The 15,087-nt window shown below is 50.0% G+C and overlaps 1 protein-coding gene across 1 annotated transcript in view; it reads left to right on the top strand.

Moving 5' to 3' along the window:
- Positions 1 to 15,087, top strand: part of TCF25 (transcription factor 25) — a 32,078-nt gene that overhangs the window by 9,206 nt on the left and 7,785 nt on the right. Inside the window, exons 2-12 of the mRNA XM_064273611.1 lie at positions 2,552 to 2,716; positions 4,189 to 4,263; positions 4,990 to 5,108; positions 6,064 to 6,129; positions 8,867 to 8,949; positions 10,118 to 10,248; positions 10,694 to 10,793; positions 11,596 to 11,689; positions 12,845 to 12,937; positions 13,006 to 13,111; positions 14,426 to 14,585. Of these exons, the coding sequence (XP_064129681.1) occupies positions 2,552 to 2,716; positions 4,189 to 4,263; positions 4,990 to 5,108; positions 6,064 to 6,129; positions 8,867 to 8,949; positions 10,118 to 10,248; positions 10,694 to 10,793; positions 11,596 to 11,689; positions 12,845 to 12,937; positions 13,006 to 13,111; positions 14,426 to 14,585 (1,192 nt within the window). The remainder of the gene's footprint in view (positions 1 to 2,551; positions 2,717 to 4,188; positions 4,264 to 4,989; positions 5,109 to 6,063; positions 6,130 to 8,866; positions 8,950 to 10,117; positions 10,249 to 10,693; positions 10,794 to 11,595; positions 11,690 to 12,844; positions 12,938 to 13,005; positions 13,112 to 14,425; positions 14,586 to 15,087) is intronic.

The raw sequence follows: 15,087 nt of genomic DNA, 5'->3' as shown, positions 1-15,087 counted from the left end.
AAAACAGTGTGTTTCTGTGACTTTATGGCAGGAAAAGATTCCTTTGGTTGGATCCAGAGAGCACTAACCATAAGAACAGATTGATAAAATGAACTTCTTCTAAACTTAAACATTTTTCTGCTCATCAAAAGATGTCATTAGGAAAATGAATAGGTAAGCCATAGACTGGGAGAAAGTAATCACAAAACTTAAGTGACAGAGGACTCGTATCCAGGATATATGAACACATCTTACAACTCAAGAAGAAATCAGCCCAGTTTAAAAATGAGTGTAAGACTTAAACAGGCACTTTACAAAAGAATGGTCAGTATGACAGTATGAATGGCTAGTAAGCACATGAAAATGTACTCAATATTGTTAGTCAGAGGATATATATAAATTGTAATGCAGTATTACTGCACACCCACTAGAATCTGGCCAAAATTAAAAATACTGACAATGCTAAATGCTGGTGAGAATGTAGAACAAGCAGAACTCTCGTATGTTGCTGGGTGAAGCGTGCAATGGTACAACCACTTGGAAAATTGGTCTGGCAATTTACCATAAAGTTCAACATATCCCCCCCCCCCAAAAAACACCAAACCTGCTACCATCGAGTCGATTCTGACTCTTAGCGACCCTATAAGACAGAGTAGAACTGCCCCATAGAGTTCCCAAGGAGCGCCCTGTGGATCCAAACTGCTGACCTTTTGGCTAGCAGCTGTAGCACTTAACCACTGTGCCACCAGGGTTTCCACCTACCCCATGATCCAGTAATTCCACTTCTAGATTTTTATCCAGAAAGACTTGTACATAAAAATGCACAGCAGCTTTATTCATAACAGCCAAAAACTGGAAACAAATGTCTTCAACAGGACAATGAATAAATATGGTATAACCATACCAGAAAATACTACTAACCAATAGCAAGGAACTAACTAGTGATACGTCCCTCGGTGAGCAATTGATTAAGTGCTCGAATACTAGCTGAAAGGTTGGTGGTCTGAACCCACTCAGGCACCTTGGAAGACAAGCCTGGCCATCTGCCTCTGAAAGGTCACAGCCTTGAAAACCCAATGGAGCAGTTCTGCTCTGCACACATGGGGTCTCTGTGAGTCAGAATAGCTTCAGCGGCAGGGAATAACAACATACTGATAAGGCAACCATGAGATGAACCTCTAAACCATTACACTGTGAGAATGGAGCCAGACACAAAAAGAACATGCAGTATGAGCCTGTTGGTGTGAAGCTCTAGAACAGGCAAAACTAATCAGGTGAGGAAAATCTCTATAGCGTTTGCCAGGGCAGAGGTGGGTGTTAGTTGGGAATGGCACAAGGCGTATATTTCTGGGGTGATGGAAATGTTTTATATCTTGTGGGTTACACTCTTGTATGCAATTGCTAGAACCCATTGAACTGTACGTTGATTTTACAGTATGTAAACTATACCCCAGTTTTTACCAAAAAGTCAGATCTTTCCCCCAAATTTTATAAAATTTCTGCCTAGTATTCAGTTAAGTGTTCTGAGCCTTGTCTGTGGTGCCAGTGAACATATGTGTGGTGGACAAGAACTTAATCTGTCCAGCCTCTTAGAATGCCTCTCGTCTGAGATCTTGAAACTGAAGGAAGCAACAGCTTTTGGTTAGCAAAGATTTATTTAAGGATGACTGACAGGCATTTGATGTAGGTTTAGGCCCGTATGGAAGGCAACGTCAGCCACGCTCCTCTTGTCATTAAAGAAACAGCGCTGGGCGTGTCATCAAGTACCGGCGGCGAGCTCCCCGTGTGCGGAGTCAGAACTTCCCTCAGTTGCAGTTTAGTGTGCCTTAGAGCTTCTTAGGAATCTGCATTTCTCAAAATACCTTAAGTTTCCAAAAGGGGCTCACAAAGGAAAAAAATTTTTTTCTAGGGACTTTTTTCGTTCAACATTGTGCTCCTAAGTTTCATCCATCGTGTGCGTGCTGCTGGGCTCATTCTTCTCACCCTGTAGGAGGCCTCACTGTGTGAATTGTGGTTGTTTTTATATATTACCTTTATTATCAGGAAAAAAAAGTCAGCGAGACAATCCTTGCCCCTGAGATCATTTGGGGCTTAAGTGTGTTTTCTCCCAGGTTCTTGTCCTGTCTGCTCCCACTGATAAGCAGAGGCTTGAGCGGGCAGGAGGAGGAAAGAATACGAATGCATTGACTGAACATTTGTTGTTTTTAAAATCCTCACCTAGGGCTACGTGATGCTCAAAGAAGGGGAATGAATTGTAATGCTCAGGGAAGACAGCTCAGATGGCAGCCCGGTGTCCCGGCACTTTAGGCTCATTTGCAGAAGGAACCCTGAGCCAGGACTTGTTCAAAAGAGCATGACAGAGTTGTGTTAGACTCAGGTTTGCCTGTGGGTATCACTGCTGTGTGGACACAGACATCGAGTGTTCTTTCTGTTCTTCCCATCCACCACCTCAAATCAGCCTTAAGTGTGCCTGCCTGTCTGCTTGTGTTCCGTCACCTGCATCTGAGCACCACTGTTTAAGCGTGAGTGTAGCATGCAGGCAATGCCACTGTCTCCCTCACATCTCTCACAGATAAACACTGAAGAACTCGAGGAGGAGCCCATGGTGAATGGGGACAAGTCAGACTGCGTGCCCTCAGACACCGTGGTTTCAGGGAACAAAGGGAGAGCTAAACATGGAAACACAGAGACCAAGACGGATGGAGAAGGGGTTGACAGGGCAGCAGCCTCTGAGCAGGTATGGGGCCGTGTGATTGACTTAGGGGCCCCAAGTTCACCCAGCCACCCGCTGCATCCGTGTGCTTACTATCCTGGAGGGGTAATTGCCTGAGTTTGTGTCATTGCCCAGTTACTCAAAAATTTCTTTGAGAACCCTGATGAGTGGGTGCCATGTGCAGGGTCCCTAGACACATGTCCCTGCTCTACACTTGAGAGCCAGCCTCCCTCAGCAGCATGTACCAGCACATGTGTGAACCGGTACACACGTGCATCATTACATGCACATGAGCAACTGCGTGGCATATTGTCTTTTTGCCATGAGTCTGGGCCTCGGTTGGGGGACTGTGGCTCTGGCACTGGTGTGAGACCTGAGGTTTGAGGAGTGTCTCTTAGATGAGTGTGGGATCCAGCACTCGACTCTAACATGACTGCCAGCTTAAGGGGAGAGGTACGAAGACCCCGTGAAATGTTTTGTCCTACCCTGGGGGTAGGAGGCTGGGCATTTGGAGCTGCAAACAGCTTTGCAGTCACATCACAGAAGACTGTGAAGGAGGAGTCTTCCCATGGGGCCCTAAAAGGAACATCTGCCAACTGGGGGTCTGCTAGTGCTGGGCCGGCCTCAGCCCTCCAGAATCCTCTGACCAAGTGGGCATGGTGAACATGGATCCCATACTTCTGTCCACAGCTCTGGCCAGTACAGTGTCAGGGAGTCCAACTTGGGGTGTGCAGAGAAGTGCCTGACTGAGGCTCAGGCTCACGGGGGCTCTTGAGGAAGAGTCTTCGCGTTGCGCTGGAGTGGGCCAGCTGAAGAGCTCTGGAGGCCGGGGGCCCACAGGGGAAGAGGAGAGCCGCAGGGGAGGGGGGCCCACAGGGAGAGAGGGTGACCCATAGGAGGCAGGGCACCCACAGGGGAGGGGGGGCTCTCAGAGGTAGAGGGAGGGGGTCTTGCAGAAGGGACCCACAGGAAGAGGGATACTGGCAGGTACAGGGGATCTGGCAGGGGTTAGGAAACTGCAAAGGCTGGGGTGTGGGGGCCCACAGAGGCTGGGGCCCTGCAGAGTCAGGGACTGGTGTTGTGAGGACTGCAGGGCACACCAGGACCCCCATCCCCAGGGGGACTGGAGCATAGAGAAGGCTCGTGGTTCAGGGCCCCATGTATGTATTGTGGAAGCCTGAGCATTGAGAGGGGGTGTGGGAGAAAAGCCGCACTGACCACAGACTGGGAGAGGTGGGGACCAGGCTGGAGTTGCAGAGACGTTGTAAGGTGCTTCTTGTAAGCCAAGCAAGATCTGAGAGAAGCAGGTGACTTTGGTGACAATTAGAGGACAGGGGAGCATCAAGTCTTCACTCCCTCTGCAGCCGTTGCTGTTGGTAGTTTGTAAGATCTCACTGTCACTTTCCGTTGATAAAAGTGTGTTTATTTTACTAGTCCGTGAGTCGGAATCGACTCAACAGCAATGAGTTTGGTTTGGTTTGGTTTGATTTTACTAGTCTAATTCAACCGGCAAACTCCGAAAGAAGAAAAAGAAGCAGAAGAGCAAGAAGAGCACGACAGGAGAGACTTTGGTATGTGTGTCAGCCTGGCTGGTCTGTCGCCATTCTTTTCTGTTGTGTGTTGAGAGCTGTTCATTGCTACTTGCTATTTTCATTCCTTTCCATTGGGAGTTTAGCTAATTCAGAGGTCAGGGAAAAAGAAAACGAAAAACTCTTTATCAAGTTTTACTTGTTTTATTCACTTAGCTCCCTGGAGGTCTAGAGCCCCACTCTCATTTTTCATTTCCCAGCCCCCATGGAAACTGTATTCTCCTGATGGGCGAGATATTCCTAGTTACACTTCTCCTCACAGCCTTGACCTTGTTCTAGGCTAGCTAGATGGTGATGGCGAGGGTGAGAACCACGTCAGGAGGTTTCTGCCGTCAGAAAGTGTATTCCCATCATTCCCCTCGGTCCCAGCTCTGACCCCGCTTGTCCTACAGAGAGTGTAGTTTTACTGAGTTTCATCTCAGTCTCACACCTCAGCTCCATTTACCTGAGGACTGTGTTCTCCTAGAAAACGGGATTCAACTGTCTGTGATATCCTCTGGCTCTGCGATTCTGTCTTTTCTGAGTTTCTGCTTCTTAAAAATTTCATTTTTGTTCTAAATATTATGTGGGGTACAGTTTCTGAATTATATTGTCTTTTAGATAATAAATGTAATATTTGCTCTTTTTGAAAATAAATGATTTTATTATTGTTATAACATTCAAAATAAAGTCAGTGTAGTGATTAATAGTTTGTTTTGGGGTTTTTAGGAAAATGGGCTGGAAGATATTGACCGCATCTTAGAGAGAATTGAAGACAGAGGTGGGTTGGCCCGGCCTGGCCCGCCCCCCCTGAGCTCCAGGAAGCATGTGCTCCACGTGGAGCACAGGTAAGGCCAGATCCCTCCTCTGTGGCCTCCCTGAGGCCATATGCCCCCTCTGAGGCTTCTCCACAGCTAGACTCCTCCTCTGAGGCCTCCTCGCAGCCAGATGCCCCCTCTGTGGCCTCCCCAACAGCCAGACTCCTTGGTGGCCTCCCCATGGCTTCTCTGTGACCAGGAAAATGTTATTTATTTTAAAAAGGGGGGGGGATTTGCTATTGTATATTTAAAAGTAATTATGGGTATATTATTAAACATGTAGAAAATAAAAACAAGAAGAAAGAAAATCACCCATGATTCAAGGAGCTTCAGCTTTACTTTATATCTTAAAAGTCATCTCTTGGTCTTGTAGAAGCGTAATGAAATCCCGTTCCCACTACAGAGTCCCTGGGTGATACAAATGGTTAATACTTAGCTGCTAACTGAAAGGTTAGAGGTTCAGGTCCACCTAGATACTGCTCAGAAGAAAGTCCTGGCAATTTGCTTCTGAAAAATCAACATTGAAAACCCTGTGGGGCACAGTTCTACTCTGATACACATGGGTTGCCAAGAGTTGGAGTCAGGTCCACGGCAACTGGTGTACTAGTGTCCCTACTACAGAAGTTTGCTGGCAGTATTTTTTTTTGTAAGGTCACCCAGAGTCAATTAAGACATAGTGATCTGGTCTCCGGGCGTTTATGCTGCCTGACGCAGCCTCGAAAACAGATGTTTGCCGTATGTGGGTGGTGGTCTGCCCTCATGTCCCCAAGTGGTGCAGACAAGCAGGGTGACACTGAGTGCAGACTCCCACGGTGGTGGTGGTGGGCTCCGTTTGTGCCCTGCAGTGCTGCCCCCAACTGCATAGGGCTTAAGAAAGTGGACCTGGAGGTTGTCTCACTGCTGGATTTTATGTGACTTTTTAAAATTCCCAGAATCTTTGTAGAACTTCATGTCATTTTTCTTTCTAAAATGTTCAATTCTCTAGACACTTGAATCCAGACACAGAACTGAAGAGGTACTTTGGTGCTCGGGCGATCCTTGGGGAGCAAAGGTAAGCTCTGTGCAGAGCTGTGTTTCCAAAACTGTCTTACCTTTTTAGTGGTTAAAGACAAGGAAAGGAGTGGCCTGGAGCCAACTGTTACTATATGTCTGTATTTGGCTGTAGAGGCACTCTGGGGAGAACATTTGAAGCCATAGTGAGAAGGCGAAGCCCTGGAATTGGGCCTTGAAAGTCAGGTGAGGCAGTTGGGCGTGGCCTTATTCCTTGAGCCCTCACACAACCTTCTCTGGTGGACGTGTTATATTTTTAGAGAGATTCTAAAAATCTTTCAAATTTGAGCTTTTAGCCCTTAGATCTTAGCCGGATTCATTTTTTCTTCTAAAACAGCAGCAAAACTAACATGAAGTCTGGGTTCTGAGACAGGTCTTATCTTTGTTAGTGTCATAGTTCCTAGCCATTGGACGGCATGGGGTGAACGCTGACTGTGGTGAAGAGGCCGTGTCTCGGGGGAAAGTGGGGTGAACTGCAGGGTGATGATGAGCCTGAGGGCCCCTTTCTTGGATTTACTGTTGAGAGGGGAGTCCCAGCTCTGACTTGAGAAGCATCTTGCAAAAGCTTTGAGTTTTGAAGTACTTTTTTTTTTCTGATTATACAAGTACGTGCTCCTTTTAAAAAGAGCAATTCAGAAATAACCTCCTTGACTCGCCCCCCTGCCCCCCTCCAAAGATAACCACTGGATGGTTTGCGCATCTCCCAGGAGCCTGTCTGTGCACACGGCACAGTTGTCTTATGTGACAGGAGCCAGTCCTGAGAGCCTGTAGCCCTGGCTTTGTGTGTCAGAGTTTGAAGCACTGTTTCTACCTGTGACCAGTTGATGGGTGTGAGGTTGTTTCCAGGTTTTTCCACTGTTACAAACAGTGTTGCAGAGCCCCTGCGTCTGTGCAGCACCTTCTGGTGAAGTCTCCTACAAGCCGGTGTGCCAGTCTTGTATTTGCTACGTGCTCCTGCACTGCCCTGCAAAACAGTGCCGACTCATCCCGCTCACAGGACAGGCGTCGCTTCATCCTGTCCACAGTGGTGATGCCATAGGTCTAAACCCGGTCATAATACATAGACAGAAATTGTCTCGCCGTTGTGACTTTTGGTTCTTTATTGGTAAGATTGACCATTTTTTCATGTTATTTGTTCATACTTGCCTTGTATTTCTAACAATTTTTGCTTTACATTTTGGGTGTGAATTCATGACACAAGGATTTCTAACTTTCGTGTCTTCTTTTTGGAATACTAATGAAAAATGTTTTTATTTTAACATATTCCTCTCTGTCCCTTGCCGTCTTGGATGAATAAATACTCTACTCGTGCCACACTAGTTCCTCTCTGTAACATCTGTTGGGTCTCTCTTTGCGTATCTCTTTATATTTTTTGCCTGGTCTTATTTCTGTGCAAATTATAATTACTAATTGTTTTGATATCATTATTACACTTATTATATTTATTTCTTCAAAGATTTAAGTCCTCCCAAAGGGCTTCCGTTGAAAAGCCGCCATTCCCTGCTTCCTCCCTCCCCACTTCCTTATTCTGCTGCTGAGGCCACAGCTTGTGAGGTTTCTGTGCCTCGTCTTCTGTGGTTATCTCAAACTCTAAAGAAGGGTGACCCACTCTGTCTTGGGTTCTCATGTTTGGACTTTCCTCATTGACTTTCTGCTGTACAGATGGAATTGAGCTGATGCAGCCAACGCCTCCCCTTCAGGGGCCTCAGGCAGTGTTTCTACTGCTGTACCTGACTCTTCCCAGGTTGAGATGCCTGTCCCGCCTTTGCCCCACGTCCCCACCCTGCTCCCGCCACATCTCATGGCGTCATCTGTGTTTTCTGTGCCCTGTGTGTTTCGTATGTGCAGCATAATGCAGCCAGGCCAAGGCACGGACGGCTCTGAGCGTCTGCTTGTTCCCCTATACACAGTAAGCTAAAATCACTCCTCCTTTTAATGGTCTGCATATTCTGACCATGATTTTCAGGTACAATGGTGTGTTTTTCTCCTGCCTTCCTGATTCCTTGTTGAGAAACGAAAATGGTGCCTTTGTATCCTGGGCCTAACATAGCCCATCTTCTTACTCCTTCTTGTTCTTTTTTAATGAAATAGTTCAGATTATCAGAAAGTATAGAGAATAATAATAAACATGCGTGAGCCCACCACTCAGCTCCAGAGGCGTGGCATCGCCGACCACACAAACCCTTCCTTGGCGAGGCCCTTCCACCCGTAAGTGCCCATTCGTCCCCTGCGGCCCAGAAACGTGCTGGTGACCTGGTGTGCTGAGGCCTCCAGTCCTTGTCCTTGTCAGGTTTACCCCTTCTCAAAGCCTATTGTTGTATTCGTGGGTCTCAAGAGAGGAGACATACCTGCAGTGGCCTCTGTCTGGTCAAACTCACCCCTCTGTTTGGACATGCCTCCCACCATGGCCGTGAGGTCATGGGCACTTGGTGGGCTCGGCTCACGTAGTCACCTTTTTTGTAGGTTTTCATTTTTCTTGCCTTTCTGCCTGTCCTGTCTTCTTGATGTACTTGTTGAATTTCTTTTTCCTTTTCTCTTTTTCCTGTGATTTGGCTCTTTAGAACTCTCTTCTAGCTCCACCTGGCAGTGGCTGCCCTCTGTCTCCAGTTGCGTGCCTGTGCTCCGCCTTTGTGCGGTGTAGGCCTGTGCAGGGTCTCCCGCCACCCCTGCCCCTCGGTCCTGCCTCCCTGGCTGCTGCAGGTACCTCAGAAGGTGACACTGGCACATGTCTCCCTCAGGCCTCGGCAGAGACAGCGTGTGTACCCTAAGTCCATGTGGCTGACGACCCCCAAGAGCACTTGGCCCCGGTACTCCAAACCAGGTGAGGGCTGTGGGCCCAGGTCATGTGACACCAGTGCTGGCTGGGATTCTGGGTGTGGTTTTGTGATTCTTGCTGGTTTGAGGCGGGAGTGCCAGATATTCTGGGGGCAGAGCTACTCCAGACGTGGTCCTTGTGTGTTTGTTGTAATGCCAGTCTTTTTCTACATTTGGGTTTCTGTTCTGTAGGAAACAATCAAGTTAATTTTTAAAGTGTGATGCTTTATATTTTTTCACGAAGTAATGAGCATTAAGGAACAGCAGAGGTGCAGACAGGCATGGGCAGGTGCAGAGAGCACCTTGTGAGTTGGATGCCAGTGTGCGTGGCATGGAAAACCATCTGGAACACTGACCTCCACTCTAGTGCCTGATTGCAGGGGTCCGAGGGCCATGGGAAGGGGTGAACACAGGCTATGGGGGGGGCAGGAGGATAGGGCAGGGACACTACGTGGGAGAGAGCAGGGGGACATGCTGGTGGTGACGGTGTGGGGCCTACTGCTGTCAGTGTTACCATACCCCACCACCCCCGCACTCCCCCATCCCTGCCTACCCCCCTGCCCTTGTCTGGGAAAGGTGCCGGCTGTCATCGGCAAGAATGTGCCCAGAAGCGGGGAGGCCTATGTGTTACAAGGTAGCCTTGAGCCTGTGTAGTGCTCTTGTCCTCCCAGACAAACCCCTCCTGAGCGCCTATGAGATGGAGCTTATCAGCTTCTCATGGGATAGTCTGAAGGGTATAAGCTGAATGCGGTCTGGGACCACAAGCATGATCATGGAGGGGCTGGGAGTTTTAGAAGAGACTGGATCCTGAGCCCCTGAGTGGGCTGTGAGGGGAGAGAGGAGGCACCTCAGGCCCTCCAGCAGCCTTGAACTGAGTGTCAGCCTGACTAGACGGCTACAGGGGGCTGTGGATGTCCAGGCCCTTCAGGCAGGCTGGCTCTTGGGGCATGCGTGCCCTCTCTGTGCTCTGAGCTGTACTAGCCTCTGGGAGAAGATGTTTTCTCAGGAGTAAGAGCAGACAGGATGCTGCTCCCAGCGTTCTCGGTGCGGACTGCCACTTTCTGCACCAGAAGATGCTGCAGTCCAGATCCAGGAGGCTCACAGATGAGCTGCATCAGGCAGTCGCACACTGGGAGATGTGTTCCAGGCTCACCTGACCCCGCACTCGCCCCCAGGTCTCTCGATGCGCCTGCTGGAGACGAAGAAAGGGCTCTCCTCGTTTATGTTTGAGCACAGTGAAGAGTACCAGCAGGTGCAGCACAAATTCCTGGCGGCTGTGGAGTCCATGGAGCCCAACAACATCGTGGTATGTAGGCCCACGCTTCTACCCCGCCATGCTGGCCCACTGCAGGCCTGCCCCTGTGGCTTGGCCTGTGCCTCGGTGAGGTATGTGTTGGGGGAACCTAGGCCACTGCACTTTACCTCTGTGTCATGGGCCATTGTCTGGGACAGAGTTGTCACTATCGTACACTGTCCTTCTGTGTAGGAAACAGGTTGCTGTTTCAGCTCCTTTCCCTTGGATGTGGGAGGGGCTGGACGGCACCAGGCCCCCTGTAGCTGCCTGGGAATATTGAAATCTGAGTTCCTGTTTGACATGGGATGAACAGCCCAGTTAATATTGATAGCTGGCATGGAGTGCCCTGGTGCTGCCTCTGAGTCTAAATGCCTGAAGGCAGGGCTGTGCAGATGGTCAGGGCTGCTTCCCTGGGCGTCATGTCCTGGGGCTCCACCAGCTTTCTCCCTTCTGGCAGGTCCTGCTCCAGACGAGTCCCTACCATGTCGACTCGCTCTTGCAGCTCAGTGATGCCTGCCGGCTCCAGGATGACCAGGAGATGGCCCGAGACCTCATAGGTAAGCGGCCTGTCCTGCCTGGTCCCTCACTTGTAGGGTTATCTTGGGAGCTAAAGGCACAGATGCTATTTTTATTTTTTTTGTACAACGATGGGGGACACAAATGTGTTTGCCAGGATACTTTTTAAATAACTCCATTGAGATATAATGATTAAAGTATACAATTCAGTGTTCCCAGTGTATTCCCAGCGTTGTACAACCGTGACCACGATGAAACCTCACACATTAGTAGTCATTTTCCCACTCCAGCCCCTGGCAACTGTTAATCTTCTTTCCATCTTATACATTCACATATTCTAGATGTTTTACATAAGTGAGACCATATAATATCTGTCCTTTTGTGCCTGTCTTTTGTCACTGAGTGTCACGTTTTCAAGGTTCATCCATGTCATAGTGTGCTTTAGGACGTCATTTCTCTTTCTGACTAACATTCCATTGTGTGGGTGGATCACATTGTGGCTACCCATCATCTGTGGGTGTACGCTGGTTTGGAAACGGTGCAGCAGTGAGCACTCATGTACATGTCTGCGGTCACATGTCTTCTCCTCGGCGGACACTCGGTGTTCTGATATTGCCTCGGCCACACCTCACGGTTTTACCATGTTTTGTCTCGTGTTCATCGATTCTCAGTTGATGCTGCCTAGGAGTCAAAGCCACACCCTCCGTGGCCATGGCAGGGCTGCCGGGTCATTGAAACCCAGCTTCACACCTGCCTCCTTCTGGACTTGTCATGTGTCGTCAGAGCTGGGTGAGGACACATGGCTCAGGGACACTGCAGTGACTGGTGGTTCTGTGTCCACAGAGAGGGCACTGTACAGCATGGAGTGCGCATTCCACCCCCTGTTCAGCCTCACCAGCGGAACCTGCCGGCTGGATTACCGCAGACCTGAGAACAGGTGAGCGCCTGGCTGGGGTGCACTGGGATTCGCAACCAAGTTATCGTCCCTACGACGAGTGGCAGAGAGAGCACTGTCCAGCAACGGTGCCTGGGCAGGAGGGCAGGCTCGAGGGAGGGCGTTAGGGTTGGCCTGGAATTGCCTTGTGTTAGGCGGGAGGCCTAGCAAGCTGCATCCCATGATGCAGCTTCTACCTGTATTTCCGTGTGTTTGGGTGCGAGGAACATAAATGAGGCAGCAAGTGCTGTGAATGCCTAAGGCAGGTCAGGTCGCACTGGTCAACTCAGTGAGTGCTCACGCTGCTGTTCCTTATCTGCCACATCAAGGTTGGGTGCAACAGCATCAAAAATCCTCATCCTGCCCCCCGCGCCACCCCGTAGCATTGATCCTCACATCCACTGCTGCGCCATCAGCCTCACCTCAGCCATCCTCAGGCACCGGCAGTGCCAACTGCCCTCGGTCCCAGCATCTCCCACACTTGCAGTCTGCTCTGTTTCCTCTGTCTGAGCCCTGTCCTTGGTTGTCTCCTGCACCTGCACAGCTTCCCCTGCCACGTGCCTCCTCCTTCAGGGGCGCCTTCTCCCTCAGTGGCACCTGTCACCAGCACCATGCATTGGATTTGAATTTTCTCTGCCAGATTTATTTGTGTTTTGTCTCAGTTAACTAGTGCTTCCCAACTACATTTTTAGTTCTTTGAGACAAGTTGGTAAATATTCATGTTAGCACATCACGTCCAGGCGTTAAAGGGATGGTGAGCTGTTGAAAAAGTAACAGTTCCCCAAGACGATGAAGTCACAGACCTATGACCAGTTGTGCTGCTGACAAGTACTGATGTTTGAGGACAGATTGGAACCATAATTACAGTAGGAGCTTTTAACTCTTCCTTTAAATGATAAATCATAAAGAACGAGAGGAAGGAGTTTTTGAATAACAAATGGGAATAGAGGTTTTAAGTACGTAGATACAGACATCACTATAAGCAGCAGTAGGCCCCCTACCTTCCCTCCAGACGTACGAGTAACACTCACCAGCCTGTGCCATGATGAGGCCACATAGGAAATGCCACAAAACCACGGAGCTGAGGTTGTAGGTGGCTGTGCACACTGTCTGCATGTAGCCAGCCCTCTGATGGAGTTGTAACTGCCTTGGGTCTAGGAGCTTCTACTTGGCGCTGTACAAGCAGATGATCTTCCTAGAGAAGAGGGGCTGCCCGCGCACGGCCCTGGAGTACTGCAAGCTCATCCTGAGGTGAGTGTCCGCCCTGCGCGTGCCCCGCCCCGCACACCCACGCCGTGACACCTTCCTCTGCCCCAAAGCCTGGAGCCGGACGAGGACCCCCTGTGCATGCTGCTGCTGGTGGACCACCTGGCGCTGCGGGCTCGCAGCTACGACTACCTGATCTGCCTCTTCCAGGATTGGGAGGTAGGTGTGGCGGCCACAGCACCCCCATCCCTGGGGCAGGTCTGCACCTCCCTTGTGTTCCCTTGGCTCAGTGCACTGCACACAAGAGGAGACGTGCTATGAAAAGGGGCAAGGCCGATCCCAGGGCTCGCTGCCCTTTTTGTCTCTCAACTATAATTGAGACAATTTGAGATGTAGCTGACCTCCCAGTCTCCCTGAATGGTCAGTGAGCACATCATGGCCAGGAGCAGCCAGGCAGCTAGGGGAGCTCTTGGCCACCGCAGCCTTGGAGCCCCTGTGTGCAGGATCAGCCTGCCCGCACTGAACCCCTAAAGCATGTGTGTGTCTGTGCAGACAGCAGAGCTGTCGTGATGGGGAACTGAGAAGGCCCTGCTTGTCAAGGTGGGTACCCAGATCCCACCGTGTCAGGGGTCTGAGTCCTGCGTGTGGGTGACTGCTGTGTCTGCTAAACTGCATGTCAGAGATCTGAGACAGAAACACGGACATGTGCATGCTCACACATAGTGCTTGATTTGCATGTGCACACTCGCGGTGCCCGGTTCATGTGTGCAGGGGCAGGGAGTGGCCTGGAGCCGCATGGGTTGTCTGTGCACATGGGCCGGACCGACAGGTGCTCCATGAGCACAGTGCACATCAGACTGAAGACTTAGCGGGAAAAGGAATGTGAAATATCTCAGTGACTATTTGTATTGATTATGTGTTGAAATAGTAATGTTTTCGGTATATTTTTTAGATAAGTGAATGTGAATATTTTTTAGATAAGTGAAAAGTATTAACATTAATTTCACCTTATTTTAACATAGCCGTGTTGTGTCTCTGCTGGACAGCGCTGGCCTGGAAGGTCAGCGGACTCTAATGACCCTCCAGCTGGGTCGGCTGGGGAGACAACCCCTCTGCTCTCTCTTCCTGTACTTGAACGTTCACGTCACACATTTGTGTCTTACCTGTATAACTGAGAAATAAACATCTAGAACATTTTGAATCATGTGCCATTTGGCATAGTTGGGCAAGGACTCTCCCCTGTGGGGTCTAGTTTACAGGAACTCAAAGGCTCCCAGAGGGACCTGCAAGGGGACATTCATGACAGTTCCTGAGGTTACGAGACCCCACGTAGAACACAATCCTCTTCTAGTAGGAAAAAATGTAGTGCTTTGTATGTGTGTATGATGAACATATGTTCTGAAATGCCAGAGTAGAAGCGGTTCCTGGAACTGAGGCGCCTAGGAGAGCAAACCCTCCCTTGGCCACATTGGTGCATCTTCAAATCCCACATGCGTTAGATCTTTATCTGTACTTCATTTCTCCTTCCTATAGGCTCATCGGAACCTGTCCCAGCTCCCAAATTTTGCCTTCTCTGTGCCATTGGCGTACTTCCTGTTGAGTCAGCAAGCCGACCACCCGCAGAGTGAGCGCAGCGCTGCCAGGGAGAAGGCCTCGGTCCTGATCCGGCAGGCGCTCATCATGTTCCCTGGAGGTGGGTGCTGCGCACTCCTGGGGCCTGGGGGTGGGGTGGCTGCACATGCACCAGAGGCGCCTGCACCCTTGCTTCCCCGCTGCGGACAGTGCCATGGCCCCCTGTGGGCAGAGGACAGCAGAGTTCCCTCTTGAGCACAGATGTTAGTGCTGACTTTGCCCCAGAGTTGTTTTGGGGTTTTAGGGTGTCTTCAGTATGACAACTTGCTTGAGAAAAACATGTTACCTGAAGAGAAGGAAGACAGGAATGAGCTTAGTGGGCAGCATAGAAGGTGGGGGAGGGGAGCCATGGTGGGGGCAGGAAGGTGGGACCAGGTGCATGGGTCCCTGTCCTCACAGGACAGGTGTACCCATTGAGTCTGTATGCTCAGGGACAGGATTGCTTCTCTGGGGCCTCACGGGTGAGTGCTGCAGAATGGTTGGCCACTTGTCGGCCATGCCTTGGTATCATTGGCCTGGGTTGACCCTCAGCAGTGTTTAGTCAATTTCTGAAGGGCCTGAGC

The sequence above is a fragment of the Loxodonta africana genome, chromosome 21, assembly GCF_030014295.1.
Source record: "Loxodonta africana isolate mLoxAfr1 chromosome 21, mLoxAfr1.hap2, whole genome shotgun sequence".
In the NCBI taxonomy this organism is placed as follows: domain Eukaryota; kingdom Metazoa; phylum Chordata; class Mammalia; order Proboscidea; family Elephantidae; genus Loxodonta; species Loxodonta africana.
Note: the sequence above shows the minus strand (reverse complement) of the source record. Positions and strands in the feature narration are given on the sequence as shown.